General features: G+C 38.7%; 2 protein-coding genes across 9 annotated transcripts in view; one reads left to right on the forward strand and one right to left on the reverse strand.

The window, feature by feature from the left end:
* The window catches only part of LOC138755508 (putative Polycomb group protein ASXL3), a 360,016-nt gene extending 344,593 nt beyond the window's left edge, over positions 1–15,423 (reverse strand). Inside the window, exons 1-2 of one of the 2 annotated variants that reach the window (XR_011352348.1) lie at positions 15,201–15,423; positions 14,332–14,602 (exon numbers count right to left, since the gene is read on the reverse strand). Coding sequence is in view for 1 of the 2 variants with exons in the window: in XM_069921623.1 (XP_069777724.1) it covers positions 15,201–15,254 (54 nt within the window). In the remaining variant the exon portion in view is untranslated. Of the gene's footprint in view, positions 1–14,331; positions 14,603–15,200 lie in introns of those variants that run through there. The other variant, XM_069921623.1, reaches the window with a different exon arrangement.
* A 39-nt stretch (positions 15,424–15,462) lies between these two features.
* LOC138755510 (coiled-coil domain-containing protein 178) overlaps positions 15,463–18,634 on the forward strand; it is a 369,060-nt gene continuing 365,888 nt past the window's right edge. For 3 of the 7 annotated variants that reach the window (XM_069921629.1, XM_069921628.1, XM_069921631.1), the window contains exons 1-2: positions 15,465–15,766; positions 16,689–16,781. In XM_069921629.1, coding sequence (XP_069777730.1) covers positions 16,753–16,781 — 29 coding nt within the window. In that variant the 5' untranslated portion in view covers positions 15,465–15,766; positions 16,689–16,752. Of the gene's footprint in view, positions 15,767–16,192; positions 16,278–16,688; positions 16,782–18,634 lie in introns of all 7 variants that reach the window. The other 4 variants (XM_069921624.1, XM_069921626.1, XM_069921627.1 and 1 more) reach the window with 4 other exon arrangements.

The following is an 18,634-nucleotide window of genomic DNA, read 5'->3' on the forward strand; positions in this document are numbered from 1 at the left end:
AAGGAATTCTGTGGTGACCTAAAAGAAAGAGGTTACCATTTGAAGAACCCTGAAAGTGCAAGTTTCATCAGCAAGACACTGAGGTGGCTGGGTGTCCATCGTACAACAAATATCTCTCTGAAAACTGACAAGAACCTTCCTGAGTGGTAACCATTTATCTTTCAAGCACCAAAGCTTGGGGGGGTGGGGGTGGCATGGCAAGATGGCGTAGAGTCTGGACGTGTAATCTCGACCTCTCTGGCCGGACTTTTAAGTACCCGTTTTTTAACCCTTTGTTTTCAAGTTTAAACTTCTTAAATTTTAGTTTAAAGTATTAAGGAACTATTATGGCCATTAATGGTAAAAAGATTAAACCTCAAGTGCAGATGAAATTACATTTTTGAAGTGTTGAAGATTTGGGGCCTAAACAACTTACTACAGCTTCAGGTTTAAATTCTTCAGTGCCTAAACTACAAAGACTGCCTGTGGGAGCTGAAAAAAAAAGTCTACTACTCACCAAGTGAAGGACAGCGATGGAATTACCCGTTCTCTGGAGGAAGGTGCATGTTCCCAAGAAGTAGATCCCAATTCTGGCAGCATGCCAATTTTAATGGAGGGAGCACGCAGGAAGACGACGCCATTGTCTGAAACGCTTCAGGAAGCATTTCAACCTCAAGATCTCAAATTCATCCGTGATTTTTTTTTAAACTGCGAGCTGCGGAGGGAGTCCAGCGTCGACCCCCTGAGGAAGTCGGGCTGCCATCGCTGGGAGTCCAGACCCACAGTAAGACCGTTAAAATGCCTGTTGTTGAGTTGCAGCAGGAGCTGTAGTTACCTGGTTCTGCCACTACGTCAAAGAAAGCAGGGCTGAGCTTTTCTGAATTACAATGTAAGCAGTTAGATGCTGTCATTCAGCCTATAATGAATGAGTTGGCTCAAAGGATAAGTTCAGAATTGAATACAGTTAAAGTACATGTAGAAGCATCTTGTGAAGATTTTTAAAAAGTTCAGTCTGCTTTCTTGGAATGTCAACAACAAGTAGCTTCTAATACAGAAAAGTCCGTTATAGAATTGCAAGAACATGAGAAGGAGTTAGAGAGGAAAATAGACTATTTGGAGAATCAAAGAAGAAGGAATAATGTGAAAATTGTTGGTTTGCCAGAAGGTATGGAAGGACAAGATCCTCTTCATTTTTTTACAGATTGCATCCCACAAGTACTAGGGCAAGAATTTTTTTCTGAAGGCTTGGTATTGGAAAGGGCTCATAGAACTTTAAGGAGATCATCTTTACCTGGTCAGCCACCAAGACCTGTAATAATTCGATGTTTGAATTATTTGGATAGAGAGGTAATACTTCGACTGGCGGTGCAAAATGCGAGAAAACGACAAACTCCGTTATTGATTCAGAATAGCAGAGTTTTTTTCTATCCTGACTTGAGTCAAGAGGTTATTCAACGTCGACGTCGATTTAATCCAGTTAAAGAAGTTTTGTGGCGTAAAGGTTATAAATCTATTTTTCGCTATCCGGCAGTGTTGAAGATGTTTCATGGAGACTATCAATCTCGGTTTTTTGAGGATGATCAAGAAGCAATGATTTTTGTTGATTCATTGCCAGATATAAGAGGACAAAGATGTAGTCCACCATTGTCTCCTAAAGAAAAATCTGGTTGTTCTGGAAATGGAAGAAATGGTAGAAATGGGAGAATCGGGAATGGAAAGAGTCTTTTGGAATGGAATCTCCGAGTTTGGAACCTCTTGGATGAATAGCAGAATCTTCTTATTCATATTTTATTTTTTACGTTTTTATGATATTTTGAGATTTTTTTTGTTCGGCTGGGGAGGAAGAGATTTGTTCTAGGTTCTATTAGTCATCAGCCACTGGTGGGTGATCCACAGCCAAATTTTGTTTAGGGATTACTACCTTTTGGTAGTTTTTTTTTGGGGGGGGGGTTGTTAATTTTTTTTTTTTAAGTTTCATTTTATCTAGCTTTTATTTTGCGATTTTTTTTCTCCTATTCTTTGGCTTGGCTTCGCGGACGAAGATTTATGGAGGGGGTAAAAAGTCCACGTCAGCTGCAGGCTCGTTTGTGGCTGACCAGTCCGATGCGGGACAGGCAGACACGATTGCAGCGGTTGCAAGGGAAAATTGGTTGGTTGGGGTTGGGTGTTGGGTTTTTCCTCCTTTGCCTTTTGTCAGTGAGGTGGGCTCTGCGGTCTTCTTCAAAGGAGGCTGCTGCCCGCCAAACTGTGAGGCGCCAAGATGCACGGTTTGAGGCGTTATCAGCCCACTGGCGGTGGTCAATGTGGCAGGCACCAAGAGATTTCTTTAGGCAGTCCTTGTACCTTTTCTTTGGTGCACCTCTGTCACGGTGGCCAGTGGAGAGCTCGCCATATAATACGATCTTGGGAAGGCGATGGTCCTCCATTCTGGAGACGTGACCCATCCAGCGCAGCTGGATCTTCAGCAGCGTGGACTCGATGCTGTCGACCTCTGCCATCTCGAGTACCTCGACGTTAGGGGTGTGAGCGCTCCAATGGATGTTGAGGATGGAGCGGAGACAACGCTGGTGGAAGCGTTCTAGGAGCCGTAGGTGGTGCCGGTAGAGGACCCATGATTCGGAGCCGAACAGGAGTGTGGGTATGACAACGGCTCTGTATACGCTTATCTTTGTGAGGTTTTTCAGTTGGTTGTTTTTCCAGACTCTTTTGTGTAGTCTTCCAAAGGCGCTATTTGCCTTGGCGAGTCTGTTGTCTATCTCATTGTCGATCCTTGCATCTGATGAAATGGTGCAGCCGAGATAGGTAAACTGGTTGACCGTTTTGAGTTTTGTGTGCCCGATGGAGATGTGGGGGGGCTGGTAGTCATGGTGGGGAGCTGGCTGATGGAGGACCTCAGTTTTCTTCAGGCTGACTTCCAGGCCAAACATTTTGGCAGTTTCCGCAAAGCAGGACGTCAAGCGCTGAAGAGCTGGCTCTGAATGGGCAACTAAAGCGGCATCATCTGCAAAGAGTAGTTCACGGACAAGTTTCTCTTGTGTCTTGGTGTGAGCCTCCTATTGGAGGGCCTATATACGATGATTTGAGTTTTTATATAAAGATATTATTGGTCTTTAGTAATATTAGTAGATATGTTAAAGTTGAGGTTTGCTACTTTTAATGTTCAAGGTTTATACAGTTTAATTAAGCATAATGATGAGGGACAGCTATGGTATTGATAAGAATTCTTTGTTTCTTTATTTTTAAATTTAATTTTTGGTAAAATGTGTGTTTGGTAGCGATATGATTTTGCCTGAAATGACTAAATTTGAGACTTTTCTTATGAAGGTACCAGAGAAGGGTTATATTTCATTTATGTATTAAATGTTATAGGATGGTATGGATAAAAAGGGTTGGGATAAATCCAAATCTGTATAAGACTAAAATACTTCTAGATCTGATAGTATCTTTATTGAGCAGTTTGCAACCTCTGAAAGGTTTGGGATTAGATAAATCTTACTTTGCTTTTGTATATTTAGCATTATTTGTAGAGAAAAAAATGTATTGTTAGTATGTGGAAAAATACAAATATGATTGATATTAATAGATGGCATAATGAGAGGATACACTGTTTAATAATGGAAAAAATTACATATGTCTCGTGTGATAACTATAGTTTTTTTATTAGTAAGTGGTTGTTATATTCAGAATATCTACATTTTGATTTATATTGATTAGATTTTAATATGTCTGTTTAATTTTCCCTTACTTTTTTTTTTCTTTCTTTATGACTCTCCTTAGGAGAGCTGGCTGAAGGGGGGCTGGGGGGGGGGGGGGGGGTTCTCTCTTTTTTCATTTTTTCTTTTTTTTCTATAAAATATAACGTTCATGTTTTTGGTTTATTGTTGTATATGTTATTTACTATCTGTATTTTGAACGAATAAATAAAGTTTAAAAAAAAGCACCAAAGCTTGGCGAACTTTATGAATATTAAATTCTGTGCACGGTATAAGACTTGACTGCAACCAGTGAACTTGGAGGAATGAGAAGTGAGATTGGACTGTGAATCAAATAACTTTTTAAAATTATTTTTTATATTTTTTTATTTTTTCCTCTGAGTCATATCAATAACAACATCCACAAATGATCATCATCAATATATACATAGTGCCTTTTTTCCCCTTCCTTTCTCTCCCCTTCCCCACCCCTCATCAAAAATCAATAAATGATAAAACACATAAAACAAAGAAATAACAAAAAAAAGAAAAAAGTCGTATTGTCTACTTTCACATATTTAAATCTTATTGTGCTCATAATTATGTTGTTGTAAGAGATGGAGGTTTGTGGTCGCCATTCTCCGACATATTTTATGTATAGTTTCCAAATTTGCTCAAATAATATACACTTGTCTTTCAGATGGTATGAAATTTTTTCTAATGGGATACGCTTGTTTATTTCTGTATACCACTGTTGTATTTTAAGGTTTGTTTCCAATTTCCAGGTTGTCATAATACATTTTTTGGCTACTGCTAGTGCTATCATAATAAATTTTATTTAGGCTTTGTCTAATTTTAGTCCTAATTTTTTATCTGTTATATTATGTAACAGAATTTTTTTGGATCTTTTGAAATATTATTTTTAGTGATTTTGTTTAATATTAGGTTTAAATTTTCACAGAAAGTTTTTACTTTTAAGCATGTCCAAATTGCATGTAATCTTGATCCAATCTCTTGTTTGCAACGAAAACATCTATCTGATGCTGTTGGGTACCACTCTTTTAATTTCTAAGGAGTAATATATAATCTGTGTAGCCAGTTATATTGAATCATACATAATCTACTATTTATCGTGTTTCTCATTGTTCCTATACATAACTTCTCCCATGTTTCATTCTTTATCTCTGTGTTTAAATCTTTTTCCCAATTTTGTTTTGGTTTATACTTCATTTCATCTTTTTATATTGCAATTTGATGTACATATTCGTAATAAATTTTTAAATTATCATTGTGTCTGTGATTAAATATTCATAGTTGTTACTTTCTGGTAATCTCAAGCTATTTTCCAATATATCTTTTAGATAAGTTTTCAATTGGTAATATGTAAACACTGTACTTTGTGTTATTCCATATTTATCTTTTAATTGCTCAAATGTTAATAAATTATTTCCTAAAAACCAATCTTCTATTTTCTTGATTCCTTTTCTATCATATTCCTTGAAAAGTAAATTGTCTATTGTAAAGGGGATTAATGGGTTTTGTGTTAATATCATTTTTGGTATTTGATAATTTAATTATTTTTCTTCCAGATGTATTCTTTTCCATAATTTAAGTATGTGATGTAGTACTGGTAAATTGTTATATTGTGCCAATTTTTCATCCTATTTATAAAGTATGTGTTCCGGAATATTTTCTCCCAATTTGTTTAATTTTATCTTAGTCCAGTCCGGTTTTTCTCCTCTCTGTTAAAAATCTGATAAGTACCTCAAATGTACCACCCTGTAGTAAGATTTGAAGTTTGGTACCTGTAACCCTCCTTGTTTGTAACTCCATGTTAATTATTCTAGCGCTATTCTTGATTTTTTACCTTTCCATAAAAATTTCCTAACTATTTTCTTCAGTTTTGCCAAAAAATTCTCTGTCAGGGGAATTGGTAACATTTGGAATAGATATTGCACTTGTGGGAACAGATTCATCTTAATACAGTTTACTCTTCCTCCAATTCTCTAAATCTTCCTGTATTTTTTAAATTAATGGTTCATAGTTTAATTTGTATAAATGTCTTAGGTTGTTATCTATTTTGATACCAAGGTAACATATCACCTGTGATTGCCATTTATAAAGGGTTTATTTTTTAAATTCTGAATAATCAATTTTGTTCATTGGCATCACTTTGCTTTTATTGATGTTTATCTTGTACCCTGATATCTCTCCATACTCTTCCAGTTTCATATGTAGTTTTTTTTATTGACTTATTTGTTTCTGTTAAATATATTATGATGTCATCTGCAAATAGGCTGATTTTATATTCTTTCTCTTTTATTTTTATTCCTTTTATCATAGTTTCCTTCTTTATCAACTCTGCTAGTGGTTCAATAACCAAAGCAAACAGTGAAGGGAATAATGGTCATCCCTGTATTGTTGACCTTCTTAATTTAAAATGATCTGATACATATCTATTTGTTACTACCTTTGCTAACAGTCCATTATATAATGCTCTAATGCAGTTAATACATTCCTGTAATACTTTAAACAAATAGTTCCTCTCTACCCTATTGAAGGCTTTATCTGCGTCTATCGTAACAGCTACCACTGGCGTTTTATTTATTTGTGCTGCATCAATTAAATTAATAAGTTTACAAACATTATCAGCTGCCCGTCTTTTTTTAACAAATCCAGTTTGGTCTTGCCTTATTAATTTCGGTACACAGTCATTCAGTCTGTTTGCTAATAATTTTGCTATTAATTAACAATCTGTTTTCAATAATGATATTAGTCTGTATGATGATGGCAATAGCAGGTCTTTTCCCTCTTTTGGGATTACTGTAATTATTGCTGTTTTACATGATTCTGGTAAGTTTTGGGTCTCTTTTACTTGATTTATTACTTCTAGGAGGGGATGGATCAATAGATCCTTAAAAAACTTTAGAACACTCAATAGGGAATTCATCTTCACCTGGTGTTTTATTGTTTGGTAGTTTTATTAATATATCTTGTATTTCTTCAGTCTTAAAAGGTTCTGTCAATTTATTTTGTTGTTCTATTAGTTCAATATTAGATAAAAATTCATCAGTTTTGTCATTTTTTTCCTTTATTTTCAGTTTGGTATAATTGCTTATAGAATCTTTTAAAATTTTCATTAATCTCCAATATGTGATCTGGTTATGGTCTTTTCTTGTCGCTAGAATGGTTCTTTTAGCTTGTTCTGTTTTAAGTTGCCAGGCCAATATTTTGTGTTTTCTCTCCCAGTTCATAATATTTTTGATTTGTTTTCATTATATTTTTCTCTACTTTATATGTTTGTAATGTTTCATATTTTAATTATTTCTCTGCCAGTTCTCTCTTTTTCTCTGTATCTTCTCTTTTCACTAATTCCTTTTCTATGATTGTTATCTCTTTTTCCAACTGTTCTACTTCCTGATTATATTCCTTTTTAATTTTAGTCATATAGCTAAGTATTTGTCATCTAATAACGGCCTTCATTGCATCCCATAAAATGAATTAATCTTTTACTGATTCCATATTTATCTCGAAGTATTATTTTAATTTGTCGTTCAATATATTCTTTCTTGTATTTTGTAGTTTGACGTCCTGCTTTGCGGAAACTGCCAAAGTGTTTGGCCTGGAAGTCAGCCTGAATAAAACTGAGGTCCTCCATCAGCCAGCTCCCCACCATGACTACCAGCCCCCCCACATCTCCATCGGGCACACAAAACTCAAAACGGTCAACCAGTTTACCTATCTCGGCTGCACCATTTCATCAGATGCAAGGATCGACAATGAGATAGACAACAGACTCGCCAAGGCAAATAGCGCCTTTGGAAGACTGCACAAAAGAGTCTGGAAAAACAACCAACTGAAAAACCTCACAAAGATAAGCGTATACAGAGCCGTTATCATACCCACACTCCTGTTCGGCTCCGAATCATGGGCTTGGCTTCGCGGACGAAGATTTATGGAGGGGGTAAAAGTCCACGTCAGCTGCAGGCTCGTTTGTGGCTGACAAGTCCGATGTGGGACAGGCAGACACGGTTGCAGCGGCTGCAGGGGAAAAATGGTTGGTTGGGGTTGGGTGTTGGGTTTTTCCTCCTTTGCCTTTTGTCAGTGAGGTGGGCTCTGCGGTCTTCTTCAAAGGAGGTTGCTGCCCGCCAAACTGTGAGGCGCCAAGATGCACGGTTTGAGGCGATATCAGCCCACTGGCGGTGGTCAATGTGGCAGGCACCAAGAGATTTCTTTAGGGAGTCCTTGTACCTTTTCTTTGGTGCACCTCTGTCACGGTGGCCAGTGGAGAGCTCGCCATATAACACGATCTTGTATTTTTAACAGTGTAAGATTTAGTCTCCATTTATATGTCTTTGGTGAACTTGGAGGAGTGAAAAGTGAGAATGGACTGTGAATCAAATAACTTTTTTGAACTTATACACACATTACATACACGTGGGCTTAGAATTAGAAGGGGGTTAAGTTAGGTTAAGTAAGTCAATAGTGATAAGTTGACGTTTGATTCTATTTTCATGTTTAAAGATAATTAAAAGCAACTTTTGTTTAAGTAACTATTTGTCTTGGTGAATATCTATTGCTGCTGGGATTTGGGGTCCTCTGGGCTCGAAACACTGGCTACAATGCATTCCCCTAGACTGGCTGTAAAACGGTTCAATACTGAATGTAAACCACGAAGACAATACCCAGCCAGAACTCAACCAGATTCTCGATGACCATGCTGTGGTTTATCAATAAGGGTTGGGAAAAAAATCAAAGGGGTTCAAGCCAAACTGCAATAAAAAGAGAATGTGTAACCAAAGTTCATCAAAGTCAGAACAGTTCCATTTGCAATGAAATATAAAATTGAAGCTGAGTTATATAGATTAAAAGATGAAGACATATTAGAACCAATAGAATACAGCACCCATCATACCTGTACGGAAAGCAAACGGTGAGATTCGCATTTGCCGCAATTACAAAATCTCCATCAACCAGGCACTCAAAGTACCAGAACACCCCATGCCCAAAGCAGAAGAACTATTCCAAGCACTAAATGGAGGGAAAAAGTTCACAAAATTAGATTTGTCACAGGTATACCAACAAATAGAGTTGGACAAAGAATCAACAAAATATGTGACAATCAATACCCACCTGGGACTGTTCACCTACACACGCACAGCCATATGGAATTTCAGCAAAACCTGAGATTTTTCAAGTTACCATGGACAAATTACTACACGGAATAGCAGTGGGTTGTTACCTAGATGATATCATCATCATGGGCTGAAATGACAAGGAACACTTACAAAACCTTGAGAAGGTCCTAAACAGACTACAACAGGCCAACATACAATTACGGCAGGATAAGCTGCCCTCAGTGACATACTTGGATTTACAATCAACATCGAGGGGGTATAAATGTATCTGGCAGCCACAGAAACTGTTTGCAAAGCCCCAAATCCAAGCAACAAGTTGGAATTACAGTCTTTTCTATGGCTTATTCTTTGGCTTGGCTTCGCGGACGAAGATTTATGGAGGGGGTAAATGTCCACGTCAGCTTATAAATCACTATCAAAAACATATCCCTTACATGTCTACACTATGCAGCCCCTAAACCACTTAATCAAGAAAGATCAAAAATGGTACTGGAAATACAGAAACTAAAAACACAGTTGATTGACTAAAGGAAATATTAACGTCAACAAATGAGGTTCTAATCCACTACAACCCAAGCAAGGAAGTGACTCTAGCTGTTGATGCTTCACCAATAAGACAGGGAGCCGAATTATCCCAAATCACAAAGAAGCTGAGCAGCCAGTGGCATCCACTTCACAGACATTAACTGCAAGCAAACACAATTATCCGCAAGTGGAAAAAGAAGGATTAGCAATAATTTTTGGTGTAAAAATATTCCACCAACATCTCTATGATAGAACTTTCACCCTAATCACTGACAATAAACCTCTAAGTTTGATTCTTGGCCCCTACAAAGGGATATGAGCTGCAGCCAGAATTCAAAGGTGGGCCATGCAACTAGCCACAAACAATCACAAGGTAAAACATAAACTGGGAACACTCAACAGCCATGCAGATATCTTATCACGCTTACCACTACCCGAAATTGAACAAAAAGAAGAAACTATTAAATGGACACCAGAAGCAGCTGCTATCAACCAAGAACAACTTCAACGGCCCATTACAGCTTAGATGATCGGCAAAGAAACCCGAAAGGAGGGAACATTAAGCAAAGACTTATACTTCACCCTTAATGGACGGCCAGAATCTGAAGTCATACCAGAACACCTGAAAACTTACTTCACACGCTGCCATGAACTATCAGTTGAAGAAGGATGTTCACTATAGGGCAACTGTACAATTATACCAGCCAAATGGCAAAACACCACATTATCAGAGCTGCACCACAACCATCCAGGAATGGTAGAAATGAAAGCACTGGCCAGGATGCATGTTTGGTGGCCATCAATAGTCAGAGACATTGAAACAACAGTGAGAGAATGCAAAATATGTCAATCAATGCAGTAAAAAATGCCACAGGCCGAGGTCAACCAATGGAAATGGCCTTCCAGATCCTGGCATCGGATTCATGTAGACTTTGCAGGCCACTTATGAGAGAGACTTTCCTTATAGCGGTGGATGCACATACGAAATAGCCAGTAGTTTTGCATATGAAAAGCACCAAAGCCGATTCTACAATTGAATGTCTACGGGCCATGTTTGCCACATACAGATTACCTCACGAATTGGTCACGGAGAATGGACCCCAGTTTACATCAGAATCTTTTAAGAAATTTTTGTGTGACAACAATATCAGACATATTTGGTCGGCACTTTATCACCCAAATACTAATATCAAAAAGGTGATGAAAATCAAGAAACTTTGAAATGCTTCCTGGACTCACAAAATTGCAGATTTCCTATTGGAGTACAGAAACACACCGCATTCTGCCACAAAACGAACCCCAGCGGAATTGATATTTGGCCACAACCTGCAGACAAGACTGTCCACAGTTCACCCAGATCTGGATCTCCATTTAGAAAAATCCACTTCACCTCAAACTTTACCTAGAGCACTGGAGATGGATGAAAGAGTATTGGCACATGATTACAAACAATACAAAGACCCATGGGTGGTAGGGGTGATCCTATAAAAGTTGAGCCCCTGCTCATACTCTTCTAGCGGGAGACAAACTGTGGAAACGTCACATTGGCCAATTGCGACTATTGTGTGACACTAAAGTCTACAAACTGCCTCAGACTTGAAGGAGGTAGAACCAAACCTGCCGTGGCCTGTCATAGCAATCCAACTTCTTGGGCAAGTGAAAGAGGGGTGAAGACGGGTAGCCCAGTAAATGCAACAAGCAGCCAAGCATGTAGAACCCCAGAGGCCAGCGAAGGTTGGCAGTCACCATCGACCCGACTATCTATGGGTCCCACCCAGAACAGCCCCAAGCAAATACCATTCCAGCATGCCACGCCGAGGCAGTCCAAGAGAGGAAGAAAACCACCTGAGCGCTTTATGGAATAAGTTCCATAATTATTATTGTTCCTTTCCATATTATAACCATTCAGTTTGTGTACCCTAATTCTCACTAGTAATCATGGGCCCGATGTAGTAATGGTAGTTAGAGGGGGCCCATTCAACATTTATTGCATGGGTGGGGGGGGGGGGAGAGTGTTGTGTATAAGCCTACCCAGCTATACATCATGATGCCCACATCATGACATCACCCCTCTATATATCTGTATGTGAGTAGTCATGTTAGTCTGATGGTATTAAAGAATGAGAAAAGCACCATGTCTCTGAGTCTTAATTGTGTAAGTGCATACACAACATGAGTTACTATGGATAGTTATGAAGGTTGTCGGAGGTTACAACAGGATGTAGAGATGGGTGGAAAAGTGGCAGATGGTGTTCAATCTGGATAAGTCTGAGAATACATTTTGGAAGGACAAATATGATTAATGGTAGGACACTTAAGGTCCAAAGATACTTTGAGGTCCAAATCCACATATCTCTCAAGGTTGCCATGCAAGTTGATTGGATTGTTAAAAATGCCTCTGGTATTTTGGGCTTCATTAGTTGGGGGAATGAGTTCAGGAGTCATAAGGTGATGTTGCAGCTCTATAAATCTCTAGTGAGACCACATTTAGAATTTTGTGTGTCAAGAGCAGTGGTGGAAGCTGGAACAAGAGGGCCATTTAAGAGACTCTAGGACATGCACATAGATAAATGAAAAATACAGGGTTATGAGGTAGGAAGGGTTTTGTTTCATTTTTTTATTTTTGTATGTATATATAGGTCAGCACAACATTGTGGGCTGAAGGCCCTGTACTGTGCTGTAATGTTCTAAGTCCAAGTATCCTTAAATGTTGCAGCATAGGTAGGCACTAATGAAGGCATTCACTATTCTTGCCTTCATTAGCTGGACGTCGGAAGTTAAAGCAGGAAGTTTGTGTTATAATTTTTTTTTAAATTGTCAGACCACAACTACAGTATTGTGCACAGTTGTCTCCACATGATAAGAAGGAAGACTGTATACAGAAGATTCATTGAGATGTTGAGAGGAGATTGGATAGACTTGGTTTGTTTCTCCTGAAACAGAGGAGTCTGAAGGTGGACCAGATAGAGGTATAAAGAATAATGAAGGGCATAAATATGGGGGATAATAGCAATCTTACTCCATAGTAGAAGTGTCCTGATATATTAGGGTAAGAAGTTTAGAGTAACAAAAAAGTTCACCATAAAGGAAATACATAAACATGCTGAGTTTTTCCTGCATGATTGTGTATTGCGCTCTGCAGACTTTCTTATTTAACTTTATCGCCATAAAGGTAGTTGGAATTTTGTTTTCTAAATCTTGTATTTATATAGTAATAACTTTATAGTAGTTTTGCACCTTGGCCTATACTTACTACTGCTGCAAAACAAATTCATAACATATAACATATAACAAATAACAAATTCATAACATATAACAATAAACCTGATTCTGAACACAATGTTAGTGGATGAAGGGACACTCACAATATAAAAGTTTGTAACTGAGTGCCTGAATGGCCAAACCTCAGAAAGCTGCAGACCAAGAGTCCGTAGACCAGAGCAGACTCGATGGACTGAATGGCCTACTTCTGTTCATTTATCTTGTGATTTTGTGAAGAGCGAATAAATGGGGTTCAGTTAGATGGGTACTTGATGATCAACATGGATATGGTTTGCTGAAATTCAATGAATTTCCCTATGAAGCATGCAGAACAATACAGCTGACTTGATTGGCTCATCAAATCACTCTAAATATTGGCACTCCATCAAAATGCACAGTAGTTTACATAGGTTTTTCCAACAGTATTCCCACATTTACTTCAGAACAACACCCACTGGAAACTTGAGAATAGTTTTACTTGCAAGTTTACATCCAAGTCTAACACCAATGTGATTTGAAAATGTATTTCAAGTTCCTCAATATTTCTGCATCAAATTCCAATAATTCTTTGGCCAACACACAACAAAATTTGTACCAAATTCAAGTCATTGTCTCACCATCATCTTTAAAGTGGGCATTAAATACTAATATCGCTTTCAATAACCACATCCCACAAATTAAACAAAGCTTCCCTTCAAACTTCACAACATTGAAACATTATCTGCACATACGCAGGTTGTATATTGACATGTAAATATTTTGAATGTAGTAACTGACTTGCATCACCCAGAACTCTGAAAAAAATAAAACATACTTAAATTACTGGCAGATCAGATGCCAAATGACACAAATAAAAGATGAAACTATGACACAATTAAGGGATATGTGAATCTTAAACTATCACGCCAATGGGAAAAAAATGCTTATTTTTAAATGGATTCTTCTTTGGAACGTTTACTTGATTAGGTCCAATCAAACCCACAATTGTTTCCTGATGGTAATGCATTCACAAATGGGAGGAGGAAGATGCACAAATGCACAGTAGCGCCTTTTCACTATACAGCCATTTCAGAGCTTTAAAAAAATATAATTTACACCCCAAATAATGTCTTTAGCACATTTGAATTTCAAATTTTAAAAAAGCTCAAAAGAATGAAAACATTGACCTCTTTCTTCTTTTGTCCCTTTTCTGCAAAGGGACTCGCTTTGTTGCTGGTATAAATTATCAATCTGCTTGCTCATCTATCACACACTTTGGTCTCACATGTTCTTCTCTTAGTTTCAGTGTGTTTTATATTCCACATTTACAAGATCATTTTTAATCCTCAGTTAAGGAATTTCAAGCAAGTTGTCGAGATAATGGTTAAGATCCTAATTTGACAACTTGTGCAAATGCTCATAAATATATAGGATTTCATTGGAATTAACCCTCAAACAAGAAATAGAGTGTTTTGAGCAATGTATTCTAAATCAAGGGATCGGTTATGTCTGAATCAGTCTGCCACCCTGAAAGCTTTCACAATTGATTTGCAAATTAAAATATATTTATTCACTGCGTTTGATCCAAAATGCATTTGACCATGATTTCAAGCAGTATTTTAAGTTGTAGAATGCGAAATCTAATGTAATTATGTTTTCTTTACAAATCCTACAATCATTAAAACATCTATCAGCAATAGTGAAAGGTTTTTTTTAAAAAAAAAACGAGATATAGCAAATATCCAAGACAAGTACAGTTTTGTTTGAAGAAATTTTTAACTTAGAGAAACAACAGTGCTGGAGTTTATTATTTGTTTTTCTTTGCAGAGTGCTCGCTGGTCATAATACACAAGGCAGTCAGATGGTGAGGAAAAACTCTCTCTCAACGACCCAAAACTGTCTTTCCCTTCCATTCTCGGAACTTCTGCTCTTGTCATGTTAATCTTTAGAATTCATCATTCCTTATAGCATTTCGGAACGAGTCTGCCATTTTATATCACATCTGTCTCAATGCTGAAGGCAAGGTTGCTATCGAGAATAAAACCAGGAGAGCCAAAATTAATTGGTGGTTGTCTATTAGGCAAAATATTAAAATTATTATTGAAGTAAATTACATTGGTTCCTATCTCGGACGAACTGTTTGAGCTTCGAACTTTATTCCCACTGCTCCGTTTCTTAGCTACTGCAATGTAAACATGATAGTGAGGCAGCATCAAGTGACAGTAGTAAATGCGTGTTTTGTTCTTGCATTATGCTCGTAGGACACTCGTATCATCCTCTTGCATACTCCATTAGTTTCAGGAAAATCTATTCTGGTAAGTTAAATTGCATGTAAATCAAGTGGGAACAGTGCAAGATTTTGAGAGGACCAAAAATTTATGGTTTGCAATGTTTTCAACATAAACTCCACTGTGGTCCTCGAAGCTTAGTTCATCTTACAATTAGTCCTACGAGGTTCGTGGAGTCATTTTTTTAAAAAAAGTAACTTTACGAAACAAGAGCTCCGTTTTGTTGGATGCATACTCAGTAAACAAAGCCCTAGGCAGACAACAGCAGTTACTGCATCCGCTGGGCTCTGACCTGACCTGGATTTGATTAAAAATAAAAGAAGCAAAAAAAGGCATACCAAACGGGCCGCCTCAGCCCAAGTGCGGTCCTTCTTTTTCCTTTTGTCTTTCATTCTTTTTTTTTCTTTTTTCACTCAGGTTATATAATTGTTTATTTTGGGGATGAATGGAAAACGGGACACGCAAACTGCAAAAGACTACACTAGCCGACAACATAGAATACACAGCTACCCCCGCCTGCATCCACCAGCTGACAGCTCTTCCATCCCCCTCACCTCAAACAAAAACAATACAATACCCGGCGTCCCTGGCGCCGCTGCGTCATCCATTCTCGCCTCTCGCGATATTACATGAACTCCGTCGGATCTTCAGAGAAGTTGCTTATTTTAACATCTCGCAACGATTCGACGTTGCAAAGTGGATGTCGAGGATCACTTTTTTCGCGTGCGCCCAAGTCTACTTTGGCTGGAGGCGATTCATTGTTGAGGGAGCCGTTTGCGGGTGTGGGAGGTGCAGTTGCCGTGGTGACAGGAGCTGCTTGGTGACTGCGGCGGGGTGGGGGGGGCCGGTCCTGGAGCGAAGCACAAACACTGGGCGAAGACAACTGGCTGACCGGCTGCGGGATGTAAGTATCACTGAAATTGCCCAGATTTTCTCATAGTTATTTTCCGGGTTTTTTTTCAATTCCATCCACTTCAAAAATTGTATCCGTAAAGCACTTAATTTAGAATGGATATTGGTGCCTCTGTTCAAACAGACGATGGACCGCACAAGCAGCCCTGTTTGGCCATCAGACATACGGTTTGGACGTGTCCAGTATGTTTTCTCGAGCCTTGCACATTTAACCTCTATCTTGCCAACTTTTCCCTTTAAAGCATTTATACCATTTGTCTATTATAGGCAGAGGCAGTTTTCACATTGCTACTTTTATAGGGTAGGAGGTTTTTTTTCACTTGCGTATCGTATTATGAATAATTCGTTTTATGTTCATTATTTGAAACATTTTTTGAAGTAGTATCTTGGGATTTAGGATGGCTTGCTTCCATTCCAGTTTTGTTGGCTGCGAGGTGACTTGATGTTATTCAGGGAACCCAAGATACTTCCACAGATGGGGCTGCTTGCATTTGATGGAGTGGGTGAGTGAATAGTTTGTGTGCCCCTTCTGCTGGTTTTTTTTTGGCAATACTTCAGTGTTTTCATGATGCATGGATTTGCAGTTTGCCATGCTGAAGATGGATGGGATGAGAATTAAGGACCTACTATAGATGTTATATCCATCATTAAAGTTGTAGTACTGAGCAAACTTGTAGTTCTAAAGATAGATTAGCCTGCTCCTGATGGAATGCATCACAGGGTTATGAAATAAATGGCTAAAGTTATAGTAGAGGCTTTGGTGATTATTTACCAAAACCCTTCCATCATAGGTGGATGAGGAGACTCGAGGAGCTCAAGGCCCCCCAGGTCTCAGCAGATTGGAAGACTGCAAATAACACGCACACCACTATTGCAAAAAATCTACTTCTTCTTTCTTTGGCTTGGCTTCGCAGATGAAGATTTATGGAGGGGTAATGTCCACGTCAGCTGCAGGCTCGTTTGTGGCTGACAAGTCTGATGCGGGACAGGCAGCCAAGGTTGCAGCGGTAAGCAGGGAACTATGGGCTAGTTAGTTTAACATCTGTGGTTGGGAAAATTCTTGAAGCTATTATTAAAGAAGAAATAGCAAGGTATCTGGAGCAAACTAGATCCATTAGGCAGACATATCATGGATTCAGCAAAGGCAGGTTCTGTTTGAAAAACTTACTGGAGTTCTTTGAGAATATAACAAGTGTGGTAGACAGAGAGGAGAAGATGGACATTATTTACTTAGATTTCCAGAAGGTGTTTGATAAGGTGCTGAAGAAAAGATATACAGAAGATAAAGATGCATAGAGTTGGGGATGATGAATTAGCATGGATAGAGGATTGGTTAACCCATTGTGGCTTAGATAAAAGTTCACACTCAACTGGAGGGAGAACAAAAGCTTTTATTTGCTTACAACACAGGTAGGGTTCACAAATAGACTTCAGAGGGGTTCTGGGTTTATATGGGCCCCGGGGGTGGAGCCAGGAGGCGGGACCAGTCATCATTACAGTCCCAGTTCACTACATTCACCCTTTCCTTCAGAATTAATGGGTCTGTGGATGAAGAGAACAAGGATCAGAAGACGGTAATAGACATAGAATAGAAATATTTATAATACTATTTACAGATTCAGGGGGTTCAAGTGCCTGGAGATCCTGGTAGAGAACCTTAGCACTGGGGGTCTTGAGCTCCTCGAGTCTCCTAGTCCACCTATGATGGAAGGGTTGTGGGCTGGGTTCCTGTTCCATGATGTTGGGGGGGGTTCATTCTCCTCCTGAACTGGTGCCCCTGAGAGCCTGAGTGGGGGTGGAGAGAAAAAGCTCGCCTAGAGAAATGGGGAAAGATATTGAACAGTTTCTTTTCTTTGGTATTCACCAAGGAGAAGGATATTGGGATATGCGAGATAAAAAAAGCAAATTGGGTAAATATGGAGAATATAGTGATTACGAAAGATGTAGTGTTAGGGCTTTTGAGGAATATAAAGGTGGATGTCTCCGGGACCAGACGGGATCTTCCCCAGGAAGGTTAGTTAGGAAGGTGCAGTCTTTAGGTATAAATTTTGAGATAGTCAAATGGATTGAACATTGGCTGAAAGGGAGAGGCCAGAGAGTGGTAGTGGAAAATTGTCTGTCAGGTTGGAGGCCGGTGACGAGTGGTGTGCCTCAGGGATCTGTATTGGGCCCATTGTTGTTCGTTATATACATTAATGATCTAGATGATGGGGTGGTGAATTGGATTAGTAAATATGCAGACGATACTAAGATAGGTGGAATAGTGGATAATGAAGAAGGTTTTCAAGGATTGCAGAGGGATTTGGGCTGCTTAGAAAAGTGGGCTGAAAAATGGCAGATGGAATTTAATGCTGATAAGTGTGAGGTGCTTCATTTTGGTAAGAAGAATCAGAACAGGACATGCGTAGTAAATGGGAGAGCATTGATGAATACAGAAGAGCAGAAGGATTTAGGAGTATGGTACATCGTTCCCTGAAGGTAGAAACTCATGTGAATAGGGTGGTGAAGAAGGCTTTTAGTATGCTGGCCTTTATCAATCATTGCATGGAATATAGGAATTGGGAAGTGATGTTGAGATTGTATAAGGCATTGGTGCGGCCTAATTTGGAGTTCTGTGTGCAGTTCTGGTCGCCTAATTAAAGAAGGATATAAACAGAGTGGAGAGAGTGCAGAGAAGATTTACCGGAATGTTACCTGGGTTTAAGCATCTAGAGTACAGGGAGAGATTGGGCAGATTAGGTCTTTATTCTTTGGAGCATAGAAGGTTGAGAGAGGATTTGATAGAGGTATTTAAGATTATGAAAGGGATAGACAGAGTGGATGTGGATAGACTATTTCCGTTAAGAGTAGGAGAGATTGA

Source organism: Narcine bancroftii, chromosome 2 (genome assembly GCF_036971445.1).
Source record: "Narcine bancroftii isolate sNarBan1 chromosome 2, sNarBan1.hap1, whole genome shotgun sequence".
Lineage (NCBI taxonomy): Eukaryota > Metazoa > Chordata > Chondrichthyes > Torpediniformes > Narcinidae > Narcine > Narcine bancroftii.